At 52.5% G+C, this 19,462-nt stretch overlaps 3 protein-coding genes and 1 long non-coding RNA gene across 5 annotated transcripts; 1 reads left to right on the top strand and 3 right to left on the bottom strand.

Annotated features, from left to right (window-relative positions):
• Positions 1–2,191: 2,191 nt before the first annotated feature.
• On the bottom strand, positions 2,192–4,891 carry HOXA1 (homeobox A1). 2 transcript variants are annotated; one of them, XM_036010462.1, is made up of 3 exons: positions 4,491–4,891; positions 4,193–4,287; positions 3,442–3,735 (listed from the first exon to the last, which is right to left on the bottom strand). In XM_036010462.1, the coding sequence occupies exons 1-3, from the start codon at positions 4,839–4,841 to the stop codon at positions 3,579–3,581; spliced, it is 603 nt and encodes a 200-aa protein (XP_035866355.1). In that variant the 5' UTR covers positions 4,842–4,891; the 3' UTR covers positions 3,442–3,578. The 2 variants fall into 2 exon arrangements, with proteins under 2 accessions (XP_028381957.1, XP_035866355.1); XM_028526156.2 differs by having other exon boundaries at positions 2,192–3,735; positions 4,193–4,891.
• A 2,284-nt stretch (positions 4,892–7,175) lies between these two features.
• LOC114508042 lies at positions 7,176–8,749 on the top strand. The gene is made up of 2 exons (XR_003685482.2): positions 7,176–7,843; positions 8,614–8,749. It is a non-coding gene; the product is annotated as an uncharacterized LOC114508042 (long non-coding RNA).
• Positions 8,750–8,889: 140 nt separating this feature from the next.
• Positions 8,890–12,048, bottom strand: HOXA2 (homeobox A2). The gene is made up of 2 exons (XM_028526069.2): positions 10,919–12,048; positions 8,890–10,275 (listed from the first exon to the last, which is right to left on the bottom strand). The coding sequence occupies exons 1-2, from the start codon at positions 11,295–11,297 to the stop codon at positions 9,536–9,538; spliced, it is 1,119 nt and encodes a 372-aa protein (XP_028381870.1). The 5' UTR covers positions 11,298–12,048; the 3' UTR covers positions 8,890–9,535.
• Positions 12,049–15,743: 3,695 nt separating this feature from the next.
• Positions 15,744–19,462, bottom strand: HOXA3 (homeobox A3). Its single transcript, XM_028525585.2, has 2 exons — positions 18,904–19,462; positions 15,744–17,452 (listed from the first exon to the last, which is right to left on the bottom strand). Exons 1-2 carry the CDS (start codon positions 19,427–19,429, stop codon positions 16,650–16,652), a joined length of 1,329 nt encoding a protein of 442 aa, XP_028381386.1. The 5' UTR covers positions 19,430–19,462; the 3' UTR covers positions 15,744–16,649.

Raw genomic sequence — 19,462 nt, 5'->3', positions numbered from 1 at the left:
ATTCTAAAGTGACCCATCACTGCATTCATCTCTTCTTGAACTTTCGGTGAACCTGAGATTAAACAGGGGTGAGCAGCTAAGCAGTTTGTTGTTAGCAGCCTTTTCAACAACCCTTTCAGACTGAGTAAATATTGATCGGTTTGAATCTGATTGCCCCAGAGGAAAACACCAGGGCATCTGAATAGCCTCCAAAAGTAAACTTTCAAAGGTGAAGCCCAGAGCAGACTTCAGAGCTGGCAACACGATCTCAACACAGCCTAGTTTGGGAACTCCCAGAATTTCGGAGATACTTTGAGTGAATGTGAGCGGAGAGAGGGAAAAACACTTGAAAACTGGAATTTTATTTGGTGTCTATCCCAGGTCCCTAATTGAGACGCTTGTGCTTTTAAAATCTAACAATAAAATGTTATTTTCTGCTTTTCCTCTTTTGTCATTTCGGTCACCATTGCTGTCATTTTTCAAGGTGCTAACCGTGCTCCTCAGAGAACAAAACAGAAGAAGAGAGACCTTGAAATAGGCTGTGTTAAGCGCCTTTGATTTAATCGATTGGGACAACTACAAAGATACAAATGTTTTTCTTGTTGAAAGGTATATTAATGTTTCCTAAATGCATTGCTTATTAACTGATTTATTCCACGACCTAGAGAAAGCTTGGGATGTTTAGCCATAATTTATCGTTTTCTCTCTCTCTCTCTCTCTCTCTCTCTCTCAGCTACATTAAAACCAGCACCTTGAAGATTGGAATCTCCGGGATTCCAGCAGCTCAGGCCCTGCTTTTAGATATTGAGATTTCAGCAGTGGCATGCAAATGACACTTTAACACATTAAAGTATTTGGAATCCAGCCATCTGTTTTGCTGTGTGGTCTTACACTAATAAACAAAAGATACTGTATAAGGCCAAGCCGGGGAAATGAAAGAAAGAGTTGCCCCACTTTGAAGTTCTCCCCCATCCACTTGAGTCTTTTAGAAGCAAACTCAGAGCCCGGGAGCTGAGGGGAGGGCACGGGGCGCCCTTGATATGGCCGCAGCCACTGTGCCTGCAAAGTCCAGGCTTTCCCCTTTGACAAGGAGGTACAAGAAATCTCATTGTGGCTCTAGGAGGTCTGTGAATGTTAAGTTTTTGTAGGATTTCCTCCCACCAGAACACCAGCCCATCCTTTGCAAAACACCCTTTGGAGAGGAAGGAAGTTATACGTCTGTATTTGTTTGTGATGCTGTGGAATTCCTGTTCTAACCTTGGGGCTAAATGAAACCCTCTAAAAAATGTGAAAGTAAAGGAAAAGTGGTCAGCAGTCTAGCAGGGCCCCTTGGAACTCTGATTCACCGGCTTCCTCTGTTGCAGAAACACATGCCTTGGTCAGAGGCAACTTGAATACTGAAAGACTTCAGAGCAGCTTCCACAAGTTCACCTGGAAAAACCTGTTGAGCCCAGAGAAGAAAATCAGCACTGTATTCCAGGGTCATGCGGCATGGAATTAAGAACTGAAGACCCATTGCAGCCACGATGGCTACGAAATCAAAGCTGAATGGGATGTAAATGAGATGTGTAACCTGGAGATGATGGGGGTGTGCAGAGGATGGCAGGAAGGGATAGGCACTGGAAGGAGGAATGGGAGGAGGGATGCAAGGGTGTACTGAACACGGACCACACTCAATTCAAAGGGTGGATAATATTGGAACACTGACCATCCAAAAAGAAGAAAGAAGGGTGGGGTGGGGTCCCGGTCTTCAAACAGCTTTATACTGGAGCTAATTAAACGTGAATCTCTTAGCTCTTGGTTCACTGATGTGAGGAAAGACTGACGGAAGAGTTTCGGCTTTTGAAGGGGGTTCTGTTTATATACACGTCAACATTCAGTTGGAGGTGAAAAGGTTAGCACTTGACCCAGGAAGTACCCATGTTTGTTTCAAAAATAGATCTCCTTCATAAATTTCTTCACCACGGTTTCCATCATGAACTTTCATTATAATAAAGGAACTGTTGTTGTTTTAAAGGAAGTCAACCTATTATAGATAGTGATTAGGTGCAATTATACTCATAAGGGAAGCTTCAACTACCTAGTGGACAGCACTTTTTTTTTCCCCAGCAAAGTCCCACCTCTTTGGAAATGCACACTGCCCTTCCTCTTTTCCCCGCATGAAATGACCCAACTTTGTAGGAACCAACAAACTGTCACCAGGCCAAATACATGGATCTTTAAGCATATCTGAAACTTGAATATATTTATTACAGACATCTTAAGACCCGTAAACTCTGCTCTGGATCACAGCACTCCAGGATCCCAGAGCTGTTCATGATTGTACAGGAGGTGGGGGCTATCATAGGCTCACAAAGGATAACTGATAGAACTCAGTGTGCTACTTCGGGGACATCAAAAACATTGTGCGACATGCAAAAGACGATTCACGAATCACACAAAATATACATTCATTGTGCCATCCATCACATTAACAATTGAGCTGAGAATACATCACATCCAGCTAAGATAACTCTGGAAGGAAGAAGCTGGTCTGAATAATACCTTTAGGTTCCGAGTAATCCAGGGCAAAGTTTAAACAGAGTGCAGCCAGAGAAACAAGAAAGGGGTGGGGATGGGAAGAGACAAGCACAGGAAGCAAGGTTTTCTGAACCTTGTGGTCTGCAGGCCTTCTTAACTCGATAAAAGAACAAATTGAAGCTACCCTCCGAGGCATCCTATTCAGTTTCAATGAGGGTTCTGATTTTTTTTTAACCTGTAGTCATATAAAACTGTACCAGCTTTGAGAGTTTGCCCACCCTGTTTCAGTCACTAAATCCAAACATTTCTAGAAAATCTGTATAAAGATAAATCTCTCAGGACAAAGTATTTACAACCAGCAAACTCACACACGAAACTGAATTAAATTAAAGGCGAAATAAAGGTGTAAACACGTTCATAGTGCATCTCTTCTTCATGAGCTCCTGACCACTCTCCTTTCTCTCCACCCTACTTGGAGGGCCAAGTAGGGGAGAGTTGCAAATTTACAGATAGATAAAAGACGCGAGGCTTCCCTTTGACATGTTTCTGCTGGCAGAGGAGACTATTTTCCAAAGGGCATCTGACAGGAACAGTAGGTTCTGCGGAAATCTCCTGAGAGTAGGGGGGTCATCAGAAAATCAGCGCTGGCACCCAGTCTTCATTAAGGAGTTAACAGCTCTCCTTCCCACCCCACCCCAATCAAACACCTAGTCCAGAATTCTCTGGAAAGATGTCATCCTGCCTAGGAGCTCTCCAGATAGGATCAGAAAGACAGAGATTGCAAGGGGAAAGGAAGATAAGCTAAGAATGTGCTTTGGGTAAGAAGTCCCAGCCTGAGGAGTATCGCCTTAGGCTGCGGAGCCCCGGGGCTGAGCCGGCCTCAGTGGGAGGTAGTCAGCGTGTCTGAGGTAGAAGACCCCGGGGAAGGAACGCAGGGCGAGGAGCTGGACTTCTCGGAGGATTCTTCGGCCTTCTCCTCGCTTCCCGGTGGGGTGGCAGGAGAGATGGGCAAGAGGCCCTCCTTTTCTCGTTTCTTCTGTTTCATTCGACGGTTCTGGAACCAGATCTTCACCTGGGTCTCATTGAGCTGCAAGGACGCGGCGATCTCCACCCTGCGGGCGCGCGTCAGGTACTTGTTGAAGTGGAATTCCTTCTCCAGCTCCGTGAGCTGCTTGGTGGTGAAGTTGGTGCGCACCGCATTGGGCTGACCGACGTAGCCGTACTCTCCAACTTTTCCTGGGGTAGGGTGGGAAGCGAAGGGAGAAAAAGAATGTTAACCGTCCATATGAGATCCTCTACAGGCTCAGAACGACATTCAGATAAAGAGGAGATGGAGAATTTCTCGAACTGGGCTGGGAAAGGTGAGTGATGAGGTGCCAAGTGCTCATCTGAAGTCAGCAATTAGCGTGGTCTGGCCGTGATTAATGGAGCCTAGAGATATTACTAGAATTCCCCGAAGTACACACACCTACCCACTTCCTACTTCCAGGATCTCTAAAACTCAGCCCCTTTGGAAGCGTAACAGTCCCAGACGCTCCTTTGCCCCAACACACCTGGGCAATGCCCCAACGCCCCATAACACCGGTGGAAGCAAGAACTTTTTAAAAATACAGATACTGATTTGCCTTAGAAACTAAGCATACCAACTCCTTCCAGAACCATCAGGGAGCACCCACGGAATGGCAAGACTGACCTGTTTTGGGCGGGTTTCTTTTGACTTTCATCCAGTCGAAGGTCTGCGCTGGAGAAGAAGTTTCTGACGCAGGGGAGCGACAGGCTTCTTGGTGGCTGGCGTGGAGAGGGGACAAGGAGTTATTATACGTGGCCAGGGCCAGGTTCTGATGCTCTTGTCCATATGAGTGGTGAATGTACTGAGGCGATCCCACCGCGCCCCCGGCATAACCCTGGTGGTGGTGGTGATGTTGGACCATGGGAGATGAGAGGTTTCCAGAGTAAACAGCGGGAGCGCACGAGGGGTACCCACCACTTACTTCTGCTTCCTGATTTAACGCGTAAGGGCTGTAGGGCGCGCCGAAGTTCTGCGCGCCGTAGCTTGGACCACAACTCGAGTGGGAGTAGGATACCCCCAGGTTGCCAGGAGTCTGGTAGGTGGCCGGCTGGGAGTGGTGATGGTGGTGGTGGTGGTGGTGGGGCGAGCTGATCTGCACCCCCCTGCCTACTAGGAAGCGGTCGTCGCCGCCACAGCTGTTGGCACTGACCGCGCACGACTGGAAAGTTGTAATTCCATGGTCGGAGGGATAGGCTCGCGCAGAGCAGGTCCCCGAGTCGCCACCGCTGAGGATGGGGTATTCCAGGAAGGAGCTCATTCTTGCATTGTCCATCTGTCACTGCGTGACTGGGTCCTGAGAAGCCCTGGGTGACCGTGCCAACTTTCTCACTTCCTCCATGGGGCCGGAGAAGAAAAATGATATGAATGTACAGTGCGCAGGAGGGGGGGCGGGAGGGCGGAGGGCGCTACGGCAGGCACGTGACTGTGGCAGCCAATGGCGGAGCCTCCTGCGAAAGTTTGCTGGCTCCCGCAGTGATGGATCACCGTTTCAGTGGCATTTAAATCCCAGGCGCTCCTCCGTCTAGGTGATGCGCAGTCGCCCCCCCAGGCGGCCCGGGCGGCGGCAGCAGCTGCGGTGACTGCAAGGGCAGATTCGGAGCGCTGGGGCGAAGGGGCGCGGAGCCTGCCTCCTGAGCGCGCCGACTCCGCTCGCCCCCCTCCCTCCGGGAGGTGGGGGCTGGGAGGCATCTCCCCCACCCCCGTCTCCGCCCTCTTCCCCACCGCACGGGAAAGATGAACTGAAGAGAGGTGAGAAGGGAAGAGGGTTCCGCGCTCTTTTGGGTGGGGAATCCATGGGCCAGAGCTCCGGTCGCGCCGAGCTGGAAGGGTAGGAACCCAGCCGGCATCGCTGCCCAAGCTCCCCGGGAGCTTCCCCTGCAGTCCCTGCTGCGGTCCCTTGGGGCCCTGAGCGGCGCGGAGCGCAGTGGCGTAGAACGAGATTGGGCCTCCGGCTCTCCAGGCTCCAGTGGATAATAAAGCCCGCAGATGGCTGACTAAGAGGAACCCGGGTGGGCGTGGGGAAGAAGTGGACAAGAAAAGAAACTTTCTTTCTCCACGGAGGTCTTGGAAGCCCCCTACCTCCACCCCTCCCCCCCCCACACACACACTATTAGTATGGCAATGAGAAGCTCTTGTAATTCGATGCCTGATAGCCGGGTGAGCCCCGGGAGCTGAGCCTGCCGGAAAAGGCCGGGGCTGGCCGGGTTCATTGCCCTCCCTCTCTGCTCGCTCTCCGCCCCTTTCTCCTCCCCACTCAGCTTTGCTCTGGGAGTCTGACGAGAAGCGGAGCTGCTGGGCCGCTGGATTTTGAGGGGTAGGGGGCGGGGGAGAGAGATGACGCTGGAGGACGTGGCCAGCGTGGGGGCCGGGCCCTGCTCTGCAGGCCATCTGCCGGCTCCGCCGGACCCAAGAGCCTGTGCGGTCTGGCGGGGATCTCAAAGGGCGAGACCACAGCTCCCACGAAGTACGCTGCCTCCCCTCCCCCAGCCCCTGCAACGTTTCTGGTTTTCTTAGGGGAGAATGTCAAGAGTTGGTTGAACTTTCTTTTATTATACACACACACCCCCATTCTACTGCACATCTAAAGTGGGGGTGTGGGCTGGTAGGTGGGGGGGGGGAGTGGACAGATGGCTGATGGTAGAGGGAACGTTTTCTTCCCCAACAACACCTCCTCTTCTTTGTAACTGACTGTGTAGTTCCTTGTGTGAACCTTCGAGTGTTTCCCTAGAGAGACACGTTCAAATCTGAGCGTCACCCCAGGCCAGGGGTCCTGTTCTCCATCACCTTCCTACCACCCTGATGCTGAGGGGCCACTAATTGCTATTTACTATTAGGTTTCTTGTCAACCTTTGGCTTGTAAAGAGAAAAGGCCAAGCAGAGGCCCAGGCCCAGAGTTGATGCATTCTTAGGTAAAAGAAATCCAGAGATCATCCAGGAAGCTTCGCAGCCAGTGATGTATAGATTTTACACTGACCATATTTACTCATCTGGATCCGAGAGATGAAATTTATCTGAGGGTTGTATGTGGATTTGGGGATCACATGCCCCTGTAGTTTTTCCTTCCCAGTTGGAAGAAGGAAGTTTTGCTTAAGGCAAGCAAGCACATTTCAAGGGTGTTAGTGAACCTTTCAGATTTCTGTGTTCTGTTCTTCACATATAGGAGTTCCTCCAAAACCTGCCCCCCACCCAGGGAAAACTTGGCAGGAATTTGATTATGGACTCCCTTCAGTAGCAAAAAAACCAGTTTCCCTAAACATTTTCTTTTGAAAAGGTATTTTATATGACCTTTGACCCATCCCCCATCACGTTTAAGAGGGGACACAGGCAGGAAAAGTAGCCCCTGCCCCGCTTCAGCACCTGGGGAACTTCATCCTGGAGAAGGGAACAGGCGTGGTGGCCCTCCTGGAGGCGGCTTCCATGGGAGCGCCCAGGCCTCCAGCACTGGGGAGAGACGGGGCTCCTGTAGGGGAGGAGGCGGGACGTGAGGGAATCAGTGCTGACCGGGCGGATGATCTGCTCTCCGAACCTAAGCTCGTCGGTACGTTCTCCCCCTTGGCCTCATTCCTGGCCCTTTCCTGCCCTCCAAGGCGCTGGTTTACGTGACCCCCTTGGCCACAACTGCTCTCCTTCTGATACTTCACCTCTGCGCTCCTCTCGTACTCTCTTCCTCCCCGCACAGCTCTTTTCAGGGCCAGGAGGGGTGGGTGCACTTCTTGGAATCACAAGCTTGCTTGCACCCGGGCTCGGCGACCCACTCTGCCGCCGCGTACTGCTCTCGGCGGGCCGGCCTCTGGCAGCCGCGCCGGCTCCGCCCCGGCTGGCCGCCCTGAGCGCGGATCTCCCAGCGCCGCGCACAAAGACGGCCTCCCTGGCCTCGAGCCCGCAGGCTTCCGTAGCTCGGGTCCTTCCCCACCCCCACGAAGTCCTGGGGCTCATTCTACCTTGCAGCAGACCCTCCGTCCTCCCGGCAAGTAGGCCAGCGCCCGACCACTCGAGCTCAAGTACCTTAAAGCCCGGGGAGAGTGTGTGCAAGGGGAGTTTGGTCCCTATTTAAATGATCGTCTGCGAGCAGCTTGCACGGCTCCGAGCACCTCTTTCAGGGCTCTTCCACTAGGAAGGGAAGGAGCGAGCAGCAGACAAAACGCCGCCGAGGCCGCGAGCTGTTCCTGGCATCCGCGGCTCAGCCAAGCTGTTGTTTTAAAAGAGCAATAAAAATGAATTATGACTAAACGCCTTCTAACTTAATGCTTTCGGACGGGGATCCCCGGCAAATACGTAAGAGGATTTTTATTTGTGCATGTGTTCCTGCAATTGATCTCTTTGATGACATTCTCATTCATAGAAAGCGTTTGATTTACGAGCGTAGGACGAATCGCAAACAGCAGCGGCTCAGCCCGGGCCGTTGCCCGGCCGCCCTGATCCGCTCTGAGCCGGGGGCAGGAGACCAGCCGGGGTCCTCACGCGCCTCCGCCGCTACCGGGGTTTAGGGGGCAAAGGTGCGGGGGAAGGAAGACAGCAAAACCTTGGAGCAAGATCCCGGTTTCGGTATAACTTCCAAGCCTGTGCTATTAAGAGCAGGGTTCTGAAATCAACCCGCCCCCAACACATGTTGCTTACACGCTGCGTTTTCTCACGGTAAGTAGCCACCAGCACAGAGCTCAGGAAGGGAAAAGTAAGCATGGGGAGACATAAGAAGGGGGCAAGAACCAGAACAACCCAGTAACACACCCTAGATCACATTTTATTGACATTTCATTTAAAGTGCTTTGTCGCTTTCTTTTTCTAGAAACTGGTTAATTTATAACTCAGGGTGCAGAAACACTTCATTTTAAATCTCAGCTTGCTAACCTGGCTTCAAAGTTTTAATGCTCCATTATTTGCCATGTAAACAGATTTAAGAATGAAATATTGATTTTTCTGACGGGGGGGGCAGGGAAGAATCCTAGAATGACTGAACCAGAGGATTGGAAAGAATTCTTTCTGAAGTGTATTTTCCAGCCAGTGACCATCGTTTTCTTTTCTTTTTATTTTTCTCTGTCTTTTAGGTTTATTTGCCTGGACCCATCAGCAGCTGGGAGACTAATGAACAACACTGAAAATGTTCGGGATTTGTGGGGGAGGAGTTGGAATGTAGATGTTTGAAACAAATGTGTATAAATAAATGAATTTGTTTATAACTTAGTTATTGACCTGGAGACTGGTAGCTTGTTAAAGAAACTCCGTGTTTCAGGAGCCGGGGGTTTCTGTAGGCACTTTATTTCTCCACTTTCAGAAGGTTGGGCTTGGCCCAACACAGGCTGACCCATCCTCTTTCTCTTACCAATTCAAACCGATAGCTTGAACCTCTACCCTGAAAAACCAAATTCATTCCCTTAAAAAAAAAATCATTTCTCAGACACCCTAACCTTTTTCTGGCTTTCCTTTTTGTTGCTGCCTATTGAAGAGTTGGCTCATACCCCCTTAATATATATATTAAAATTGAAAAAGAAGATGAATTGTGACCAGAATTTTATTTACCAAGTTAGACTAAAAGAAGGAAAAGAAACCGTTAGAAGCTTGGAGAAAGAGGGGGAGAAAAAAATAAGAAAGCTACTTATAGCAAAGGAGAATTTATTCTACCAAAAATACGCATGACAATGCATCCTAATGTAATACAAAAATAAAAAGAAAGTGAAGATACAATTATATGATCACTTTCTTGCAGGCCTCATATATTGCTTTCAGTAAATCACATAGAGGGTTGTTGGATTAGATTTAAAACAACTAAAACTCCAAAATAATCTGTAAAAGACACCTCTGAAAGTGGGTCAGGGGAATCACTAAACAGAAAATCTCCAACATTTAGACGAGGGAGAGGGCAGGGCAAGAAAAAAATAAAATAAAAATCAACTCTCGGAATAAAAGAAGGCCAAACCACCTGGTCAAAGGGGTTTTGTTTTGTGATGCTTTGTTTTTGTTTTAATGTGTTCAGTAATTCAGATGCTGCAGGTCGATTGTGGTGAGTGTGTCTGTAAAAAAGTCAAAGCTGTCGGCTGAAATATCTACAGGGCTGTCCAGGGAGCCTGGCAAGCTGGGGGAGACCGCGTCTGAGAGCTGCAGGCAGGAATCTGTGGAAAAGACGTTAAAGTCCTGCAAGGAGGGGACCTCCAGGGCCTCGGGACTGTCATTGTTTAGGCCAGAGCCACAGTTCTGGCCCATTGTTGACAAGCAGTTAGGAACAGTGGGTGACTGGTGCTGAAAATGTTTCAGATTTTTCTCATTGCTGGTTAGAGGCGACACTGGGAAACTTTGGGAGTCGCCATTGTGTCCATGGGGCGCCTGCTGCTGAGAGAGGGCATTCTGCTGAAAAGTGTAGCCTTCCCTCTCCAGAAGGGCCCCAGAGACGCCGAGGGCTTGCTCGAAGAGGGACTTCTCTTCCTCGTCCTCCTCCACTTTCTCGGAGTCTTCCAGGCTTTTAAATTTCCCTTCGCTGTTCTGGTTCTCCTTGCACTGGGTCTGCCTCTTGTGCTTCATCCTCCGGTTCTGAAACCACACTTTCACTTGTCTCTCAGTCAAATCCAGCAGCGCCGCTATTTCCACCCTCCGGGGTCTGCAAAGGTACTTGTTGAAATGGAATTCTTTCTCCAGCTCTAAAAGCTGCGTGTTGGTGTAAGCAGTTCTCAGGCGCCGCGAGCCCCCTCCGCTGCCATCCGCGATTTCCAGGGATTCTGCGGAAAGGGAAACCAAGAAGAGACACACGCACAGTTGGAGGTGGAGGGGTCCGGAGAGGGGTGATGGCACTGGAGAATAAATGCAGCAGAAAAGAGCAACGGCGACAAGATGGCCGCCCCTGGATGCGGGAGGGCTATTGTGCCGCCCTTCCTGGGCGCCCAGCCCGGGGAGACCCCATCCCGTCCACCTCCGTCCGACTCCTGCCTGCAGCTCCCCCCAACCTCTGCATCCGGGAGCAAACTTTATATTACCCACACCACAATTTATAATTAATGCATCAGCTGCTTAGCTGAGCAAGAGCGATCTATCACTCTTCATTACTGTCAAAAAGCCAAACTCTAGGACAACGAGACAAGAGGAGGTCAGTTCCAACTCAAATAAATCATCCCACATTACACAAGTTAGGCAAAGTTCCTCCCCCCCCCTGCTTAAAAATATATGTCTCATTGTGGAGCGTAGGATGCCTTTTCTCTCCATCAAACCCACTCCTGAGCCCACAGGGGAAGGGAAGGCAGCCAAGCATCTCTCCCTCTCCGCCTTCTCTCCCAGCCCACGCTCCCCTCCCCCCCAGAACCGCTCTCGGGGCAGCCCCGGAGGGGCCCGGGGTCCCGGGACCTGGGGCCACGTCTTCGGACTGACCTTTGTGGCCGAGGCAGGCAGGGCCCGTGGTGGTGGCGGCCGAGGCGGGCGGCAGCGCGGTTTTCTTGGCCGCCTTCTTCTCCTTCATCCAGGGGTACTCGGGCGGCTGCAGGGCGCCGGCGGGCCCTGGGCTGCCGCGGCTGCCCGCGGGGCTCGGCTTGGGGCGGCCGCCAGCGCCGTGGCGAGGGTGACTGCCCGGGTTCAGGCTGGGAATGGTCTGCTCAAAAGGAGGAGGAATCAGTGTCGAGTGTGAAAGCGTCGAGGTCTTGATTGATGAACTTTGAAATGTATCAGCGACAGGGGGAAAAGATGTCAGGCACTCAGCGAGCGACGGCTGGCTATTGATAAAACCAATCTCTCGCTCAAATTCGTAATTCATGGCCTTCTCCTTGGAGCCCCCTCGGAGAAAAAGTTCCCTCTTCTGGAGGGGCCTTGGGGGGGCGAGGCCCAGGAAAAAGGCGAGTGCGGAGGGAAAAAAAAATCTATCATAGAAGATCGCTGCTGGGGTGTTTTTTTTCTAATTCACTGATTACAGCCGTATGGGGACCGCGCTACTATTAAACTATTGAATTCATGGAGACAAGGTTGAAATTGGACCGAATTGGCTGTCACATGATTGCTTCTGCCCAATGACAATTTGGGCTTTAATCAAAAGAAGCCACTGTCTGTTTGATTGATCCAAAAAAGTCGGGAAGGAACGCCTCATTGGGGGCCAGCGAGGCTTTATTTACACTTTTTTCTGGGCAAAAATACATAGATGTGGGTGTGGGTGGGGATGCCCGGCGGTGCGTGGGGGCGAGGGTGCCTGCCTGCCTTCCCATCCGCGAGGACCTGGTGTGTGCGCTCGGCAGCGCGCGTGAGAGCGCGAGTGTGAGCCCCGCCGCCGGTCCCGCCGGAGGCTGCCCTCCGCCTCCCCCGCGCGCTCCGCGCATTGTTTGGGACTGTCGGGAAGACGCCTCGCACCTCACAAATCATTTAAGCACCTCAGTCTGACGCCTGCAGTCATTAACAAAGTAATCCATTAATCTTCAAAGTTTTGACACCCGAGGGCCCCCCATCCCAGCCACATAAGTTCTACTAAGGCAGGAGGACGGAGCAGAAGGAGAAGAGAGATATGAGAGAGAGAGGGGGAGAGAAAGAGAGAGAGAGAGAGAGAGATTCTTGGGTCCCCCCCCCTTTTTTAATTTTTTTCCTCCGCCTTTTCCAAAATCATTTCCTGGATCTCAGAACGGATCTCCTCTCTGTCTCGGTCTTCCTTCTGTCTGTCTTTCCCTCTTTCTCTCCCTCCTCTCTCCTCTCCCCCTCCCTCTCCTCTGTCCACTTCTCCTTCCCTCCCCACATCCGCAGGCCCTCCTCGCACCCCTCCCAATGCCCAGCTCCGAGTCCGCTCCCCCAGGCCCGACCCGGGCCCATTGTTAGCCGGCTTTTCCACCGCAGCTTTGGCGTCTGGCTCCAGAAGGAAGCGGAAAACGGGAGGCTGCTCTCGAAGCCTCCCCATCTTCCTGCGCCATCAACTTTTCAGGAGTGGCTGGAGAGAGATAGATGCATGTGCCCAGCAAGACAACAAACCCAGGTCCATGTGTTCAAATCCTTGTAGCCAGGGCGGCGGCCAGCCAAAGAAATGCCGCCCCCCCCCCCCGGAGCAGGCGCGTGCGGCTCCTGGCATTCTGGGTTTCATACCCGTGGGGCTCGGGTGCGGTGAGTATTTCCGTTTTCCAGGAAGTCTGTCGGAAGTTAGCAGCAGGGAGGGAGAAGGCGCCTGGTTCTCTCTCTTCCTCTTCTCCCCTTCTCCTTGTGGCTCGGACTGGGGGCTTGCTGGTTCAGATGCAGTGAGGACTCCCCGGCCGCCCCAATTGTCTCCCGCACCTTCCTGCTCCTTGGCCACCAGGGATGTTTGCACTCAGGTTCTGTTGTGGGAAACAGCACCGCAGGTGAGGCAAGGCGACCCAAGGAGGAATTATGATGTTTCTCTTTCTCTGCTCTCTGCCTCTCTCTCTCTCTTCTCCAATTCTGAGACTTGAGATTGAGCACATCTTGGGCTGTGCTGGAGGGTTCAAAAGATAACACCTTTAGATACCCAAAAATAACTTTTTAAAAAATCCACCACCAAGCTAGAAGGAAGGGAGGAGGCTGGAGGCTGAGAGAGAAATCTGAAGGTATCTCTTTCCCCTCAAAACCCTGAGGATGATCATTCCCGCTTGCTTCCTTTGAAATGGACCAAGTGATCAGACTCCCCCAGACCGGCAGGCATCGGTGGCAGGAAAATAAATCATTCTGATGGCTAGGGAGAGAGAGGTTGGCGGGAGAAAGCCCTATGCAGAAAACAAGCAAGGCCGTGCAAGGCGCAAGGACAGGGCTCCATCTCTGAAGCCGGCATCAAAGGGGGCTCGGGTTGGAAATTAGATATAAAGTGCCCTCCGTCGCCGACTAGCTCGGAGCATTGCCTTACAGATAGAGATGCTATTTTGGAAAATGTGAGGTTTTTCAGTTTTCTTGCTTTTATTCCAAACAAAGCTCTGAAGGAAGTCTGGGCGCGATCAATCTTGCTCACCAAAAGCCTTGACAGCTTCTAGCCCTTGAGAACACATTTCAGCTTCGAGCTCTTTCCAAGATCAAATGTGGCCGAGCAAAGAGGAGAGCAGGAAACGCAAGTAAACAAGGAAAACTAGTCTTTTTAAAGATATTTTTTTGGCAGCAGAAAGAGGTATAAGGCCGCTTTTAGGAAAGGTGCTTTGCAGACTCTGGGATGGCAGCTTTTGGCATTTGCTTTTACCAGAAAATATTGAGAGGTTGGTGAGGGGGGGGCTACAGAGAGGGAGCAGCGCTGCCCTCGCATCACCAAGGCTTTGTCAGGGGCTGCGTGGGTGAGAGCTTTCTGCTGCCTCAGCGGCCTTAATTCAAATACCATCTGGAAGAAAACCCTTTTCTTTCACCATTCAACACTGGAATCTTCCCCAAGTCTATTACTTTAACTCAGGGGCTATTTTAATAAGGATTTCTTTTTCATATCTAGGAAGCTGGGAGGGTGAGATGGATGTTTTTTGCTTTGGAAGCCAAAATGAATGTCTTGACTGGCAAGATGGGGGAAATCATATTGGAATCTCATTTTAAAACTCTGCCCTGGGGTGGGGGGGTGGGGGAAGAGGAAGCCTCCAAGCCAGTCCTCCCTCCACTAAACAGTAGATTTGAGAAGTGAGTTCCAGTCGTGGAATCTCTGAAAGATATTCCTCTCTCTGAGTGGATCCCCCCTCCCCCCCGCACTCTTCCTTATTTTCCTAGGTAATTTCAATCTTCTGCACTTCTTTCAAATTATTACTTAAAAGAAGACTCTTGAATCTGTTCAGCCTGCTTAAGGGCGGAAGCTCCAGTCCTTACAAAGACTAATTGTCCAGCCTCTGTATTTTTGAGATGCGCCCCATTTCAGCAGGGAGGCTGAGTGTGTGCCACATTCAAGCAAGTCCACTTCTTCCAAAGCCCCAAGTCTTCAGCTGTATATACGGAGCCCCAGGACAGATGTGGGGGAAGCACCTCTGGCTGGGAGAGAAGCACCCAGGTCTGTACAACTGCCTAGGTGTGCATCCTCTGATCCCTTTTCTTTTTCTTAAAACGTGTGGAGGTTTCCTAAAAGCAGCCCCTGCAGGTACCCAGAAGTGGCTCCAGGGCCTGTTTCTAAGGATCATCTGAGGGAGCTTCTTAGGGGGGAAGATAGAGTCCGTGAAGATGGGTATTTTGGATTTGCAAAACAAAATGGCGACATTTTCCACCTCTGCCCCCGAAACAGAATTCAAGGAGAAAGGGGATTTATTGGTCGCAGCAGAGGTTCCTGGTCCCCGGATGCAGGTAGCTCCTCACTTCCAGCTCTGAAGGAGGATGCTGATGGGGATGCAGCCCGGAGGTCTGCGCTTTCTGAATCTGGTTCCTTCTCTGAGCAGTTCTTTCCTCTGGAGATGAAAATAGTTCCCTTCCCCGAGCCTGCCTTTGCCTCTGCCAGCCAGCCAGTCGGCAGCCCGGGAGTAGAAATGCAATATTTAGCTCCTGTAGCATCAAATGAAACAAGTACTTACAAAATTGCATTTTTATTAAAAAGATATTAATCTCCTTTCTCTCTCCCCCTCCCCCTGGGGCCATAAAAAGAACCCGGGGAGTGGAGAAGGAGAGGAAATAAATCCAGAGAAAGCCAAATCCTAAATTCCGACAGGAAGCCGATGCTGCGACTTCAGCAGTCGGAGGCAGGGCTCGGCCTTTCTTGCGCCGGAGCCCTGGGTGAGCCTCAGTCTCTTTCCAGCCGCCTCGCTCCTAATGGCAATTTTAGAAGGGATTCTCTCCTCCCGGCTTGATAAAGGACCACGCAGCATCCGCGGAGAGCCCGGTTGCTCCTGGAAAGTGTTCGGCATCCTCCGCGGGGTTGGCGGTTCCCCAGGTTAAGATGTGGGCCAGGAGGCTTTGACCGGAGGAAGATCGAGGACAAGGAGACAGCCTCTTACTCCCCGGAGGGGCCGCCCGGCACCTGTGCGCCCCCCGCCGCGCCTGGGCCGGCTGCCTTTGTTTCTCCTGCAGTCAGCTCTCCGCTCGCAGCCCCCGTGCCCGCTGCCGGCCTCCGTGGCAGCTGGGAACCAGGCAGCCCAGCGGGCTGGCCTCTCGGCGTCTCCAGAGCTGCAGCCGCCGGGAGCTCCGGCTGCCTTCCAGAGAATTCGCCGATCTCCGGGTCCAGCCTCCCCGCCAGGCCCCAGCCGGAGCTGCAGCGCGGCTGCGGCCTGCTCCGCCAGTTCGCCTCCGTTCCACGCAGACCCCCATCTTCGGTCAAAGAACCCCTTCCGAACGCGGATATTATTCAGAATAAAAACTTTATTTTTTTTTGTTTTGTTTCTCAGAGTGTGAGCAGCAAGGAATGTAGAACTCTCAAAACAAATGTAGCATTTTTCGCGTTTACAGATTGTTTTCTTCAGTTTCGCCGGATGTTACAAATTAAATCACCGCTTTTCGAAAGCTGGATCCTCTCTGGTATTATTGCATCATTACCGTTTTTTATAAAGGAATTACATTTCCCTTTCAAATAAAAAATTTCCTACGTACGCCAATACACTATTGAACAAAAGGCCCAAGAAACCTTCTGAACAATCAGGGTACAGAATTTCTTTAATATAAATACGAACGGATGGGGATAAATAATATTTAAAACTTAGATTATTCAATGCTTGCAAAAAAAATATAAATAAATCTGACTGTTCACCAGCATACACACACGGAAAGACGTACACGTAGTTAACCTTGCACAGGGGGTCCCTGTCTCAAAGCGCCTTTGATTTTTTTTTCTCGCTCTTTACAAGAAGTGCAATTAAAAAACTAAAATTAAAAAAAAAAAGTAATCGCGTCCCCTCGGGAGCCATAATGTACGAACAAATTCACATTGAAGAACTCGGCTAGAAAATTTGTTCATATACCCTGTTTCTGATCAAAGAGTAGAGAAGGTAAAGGGTGCAGGGCCAGCGGCCGACGAGGGGCGGGAAGAGATAAATATCGCTACTGATACTGACAGCCATTCCAGCAACCAAGATTGCTACGTCACAAAAACTATAAAAACGCGTTACCAAAGAAAACAAAACGGGGCGAGGGGAGGGAGCAGAGGAGAGAGAGAGAAAAGGGAGGGGCCGGGAGAACCTTAAAACAAAAAAAGCAAAGGAAGAGGAGAGGGGAGGGGGGACTCTCCTGGCGCGCAGCCCCGAGCCCACCATCACAGGTGGGTGAGCTTGGGGGCTTCCTGAATTCTTCCCTGAGAAGGATGGTGGGCGGTAAGGTCCGTGTAAGTGGGGTGCGGCTCCCCCGGCCCGGGCCCGTGATGGTGGCCGCTGCCCAGCGGCCCGGCACCCCCGTAGTCCATGGCGGCCGAGGCGGCGTGAGGGAGGTGAGTTAGGCCATAGAGGGCCGGCCCAGAGTTGCTCAAGGGCTCCACATAGCTGCCCCCTACGAAGACGGGGCTTCCCTGTAAGTGTGGGGTCCCATAGCTGCCGTTGCCCTGCAGGCCATGCGCGTGCGGGTCATAGTCGGGTGTGCCCCCTGGCCCTGCCCCCGCGGCCGTGTAGCGCTTCTGTGGGGGCGGCGGCGCGCAGCTGGGCAGGGGTGCGGGATAGGAGGCAGGGGGCAGCCCGTAGGCGCCCTGGGGGGGCTTGGAGAAAGGCGGGGGCGACTGGGGCTCGTAGGGAACACTGTTGACCAGCGAATGCATAGAGTTCAGATAGCCGCCTGCGCCCGGGGGCACAGGGCTGCGACTTGGGGACTGGCCCCCTGATGACGTCAGCATGCCCTTGCCCTTCTGATCCTTCTTGTACTTCATGCGGCGGTTCTGGAACCAGATCTTGATCTGGCGCTCGGTGAGATTCAGCAGGTTGGCCATCTCCACCCGGCGTGGCCGGCACAGGTAGCGGTTGAAGTGGAATTCCTTCTCCAGCTCCACCAGCTGCGCGCTGGTGTAGGCCGTGCGCGCCCGCTTGGAGGACGCCTGCCCAGGCGGACTCTTGTCGCCCGCGCAGCTCTCTCCTGCCAGGACAGAAGAGTAGAGGAAGAGTGGCGTCAGGGGCAGCTCTGCAACCCCGCCCAGTCCGACCTAACCAGGCTCCTCCTGGCTCCACACCCCCAAAGAGCCCACCATATGTCAGGGCTCAGAAAAGGGGAGGAAGAACTAGGTGCTGTCCTCAGTCCTGGACAGTGCTAGGAGCTGGGTAGCTAGCCCCTCATTCAGTCAAATTGTAAATCATAGCCTTCTCCAATGGTGCGGGGTGGGGGGGGGGGGTGTAAAGGACTAGAAAGCAGAACCTCCAGTTTGGCTTCCTGGTCTGTATTTCCTTCCTGGAGCTACTCACTTTTTGACTCCTTTAGTGATCTGCAGGCCTGCCAGACTCAAGCTCTCTATGGGCAGGTCTCACCACCTTCCCTCCCTTCACAAATGAAATGTGGGCCACCTAATAATATATGTGCAATAAACCTTCCCCTCATTCACTGTCTGAGGATTGGACAGTTGCCTTGACTGGCCACTTATTTAATCTCCTCAGTGGAGATGGGTGGAGTAGAAGCCCCAGTCTGGAAGCTTTTTCTGCCCAAAGAGGTCCCGTTAACAGTATCCATTTCTGGTGGGGAGGCCCAGGACCCTGATGCTGGGTCCTATTAATTAGGGTTCTCCATGTCACCGAGCAGCCTGCCCCAGCTTTGCTTACTAATCTTGTGACCTCCTGTCTCCCCTGGCCTCCCAATCCTGGGTCAGGAAGGTCCTAGATTCTCAGAACAGCACTGGCAACTGGAAAAGGCAGGGGCAATAGTAATCAAGAATACTGGGAAGCCACAAGACCCAGGGCCTATCATCCACTGGAGTCGGGTTCCAGGAAGCCCATGTGGTTCCCATTAGGATGACAAGTCTGAATCCCCTCCCCCAGGAGATCCCTGGCTGCCTTCATTGTGCTAAGTCTGAGCAGGGCCTGCTGCCTGGAGGTACCACCTCCCAGTGGTAAGGCAGCCAGCCACTCCATCTGCTGGAGCAAACATTTAAAATAGGCCCTGATGATAAGCAAAGTATTGATTCTGAATTGGAGGATGATTAGGCCTGCTTTTATTCCGCCACATTTCAGTGTGGAGTTGGTGTCACTGCTTCATTAAAAACGAGGAGCTGTGCTAAGAAGAGAGTGGAGCTCAGGTTGGTTCTGCACAAAGGTCCTCACTGCGAAAGGGGAACACGAGGAGATTCCTAACTCACTAGGCCCCACTTGCTCTTGGAGAAGTCCAGAGAGGCTTCCATTAGGTCTCTCTCTGGGGCTTCCTGAGCACACAGAGTCCTGCCACCTCCCTAGTTGCAAAGACTCTGGAAACCTGTGTAGGGCGGAGGAGCAGTGAATCCTTAGAAATATTCCGGGCTCCAGGCCCCGCTGCCTGTGCCTGGAGGCGGCCTGGGGGACCAGGAACCAGGCCAGAGGATCCTCCTCCGGAAGGCACCTCTTTACCTGAGCTGGAGCCGCTGGTTTTCTGCTTTGTGTTCTGGCGAGACTCCTTCATCCAGGGGAAGATTTGTTTGGCCACCGTGGGTGAGTTGAGTAGGGGGCTCTTGGCCGCGCTGGCAGGGGCGGGGTTGCTGCTGGCATTCTGAGGGGGGGAGACTGAAGACGGGGGCGGGGGCACGGCAGGAGCTGGAGCAGGGGTCTGTGGTGGTGGTTGAGGCTGTTGAGGGGCAGGGGGCGCGGCCTGGGGCGGCGGTGGGGCCAGGGGCGGCTCGCCCAGGCCCGGGGGCTGGCTGGGCGGGCCGCTCAGGGTGTGCAGACAGGCCTCGCTCAGCTCGTGCGCCTTAGGGTGGCCCCCGGCGCTGGCAGGTGACTGGAGCGAGCAGGCGGGTCGGGGGTACTCGCCCTCGGCGCCCAGGGCCGCAGACGCCGGGTACGGCTGCTGGCTGGCATTATAAGCGAACCCGTTGGCTGCCTGGTAGGGGTAGCCACCGTAGATCGCCGAGCTGTCGTAGTAGGTCGCTTTTTGCATCGCGTTGTTTCACGCTCCTGATCGCACACTCTG

Source organism: Phyllostomus discolor, chromosome 10 (assembly GCF_004126475.2).
Source record: "Phyllostomus discolor isolate MPI-MPIP mPhyDis1 chromosome 10, mPhyDis1.pri.v3, whole genome shotgun sequence".
In the NCBI taxonomy this organism is placed as follows: Eukaryota; Metazoa; Chordata; class Mammalia; order Chiroptera; family Phyllostomidae; genus Phyllostomus; species Phyllostomus discolor.
This window is presented reverse-complemented; position numbering and strand designations above follow the sequence as displayed.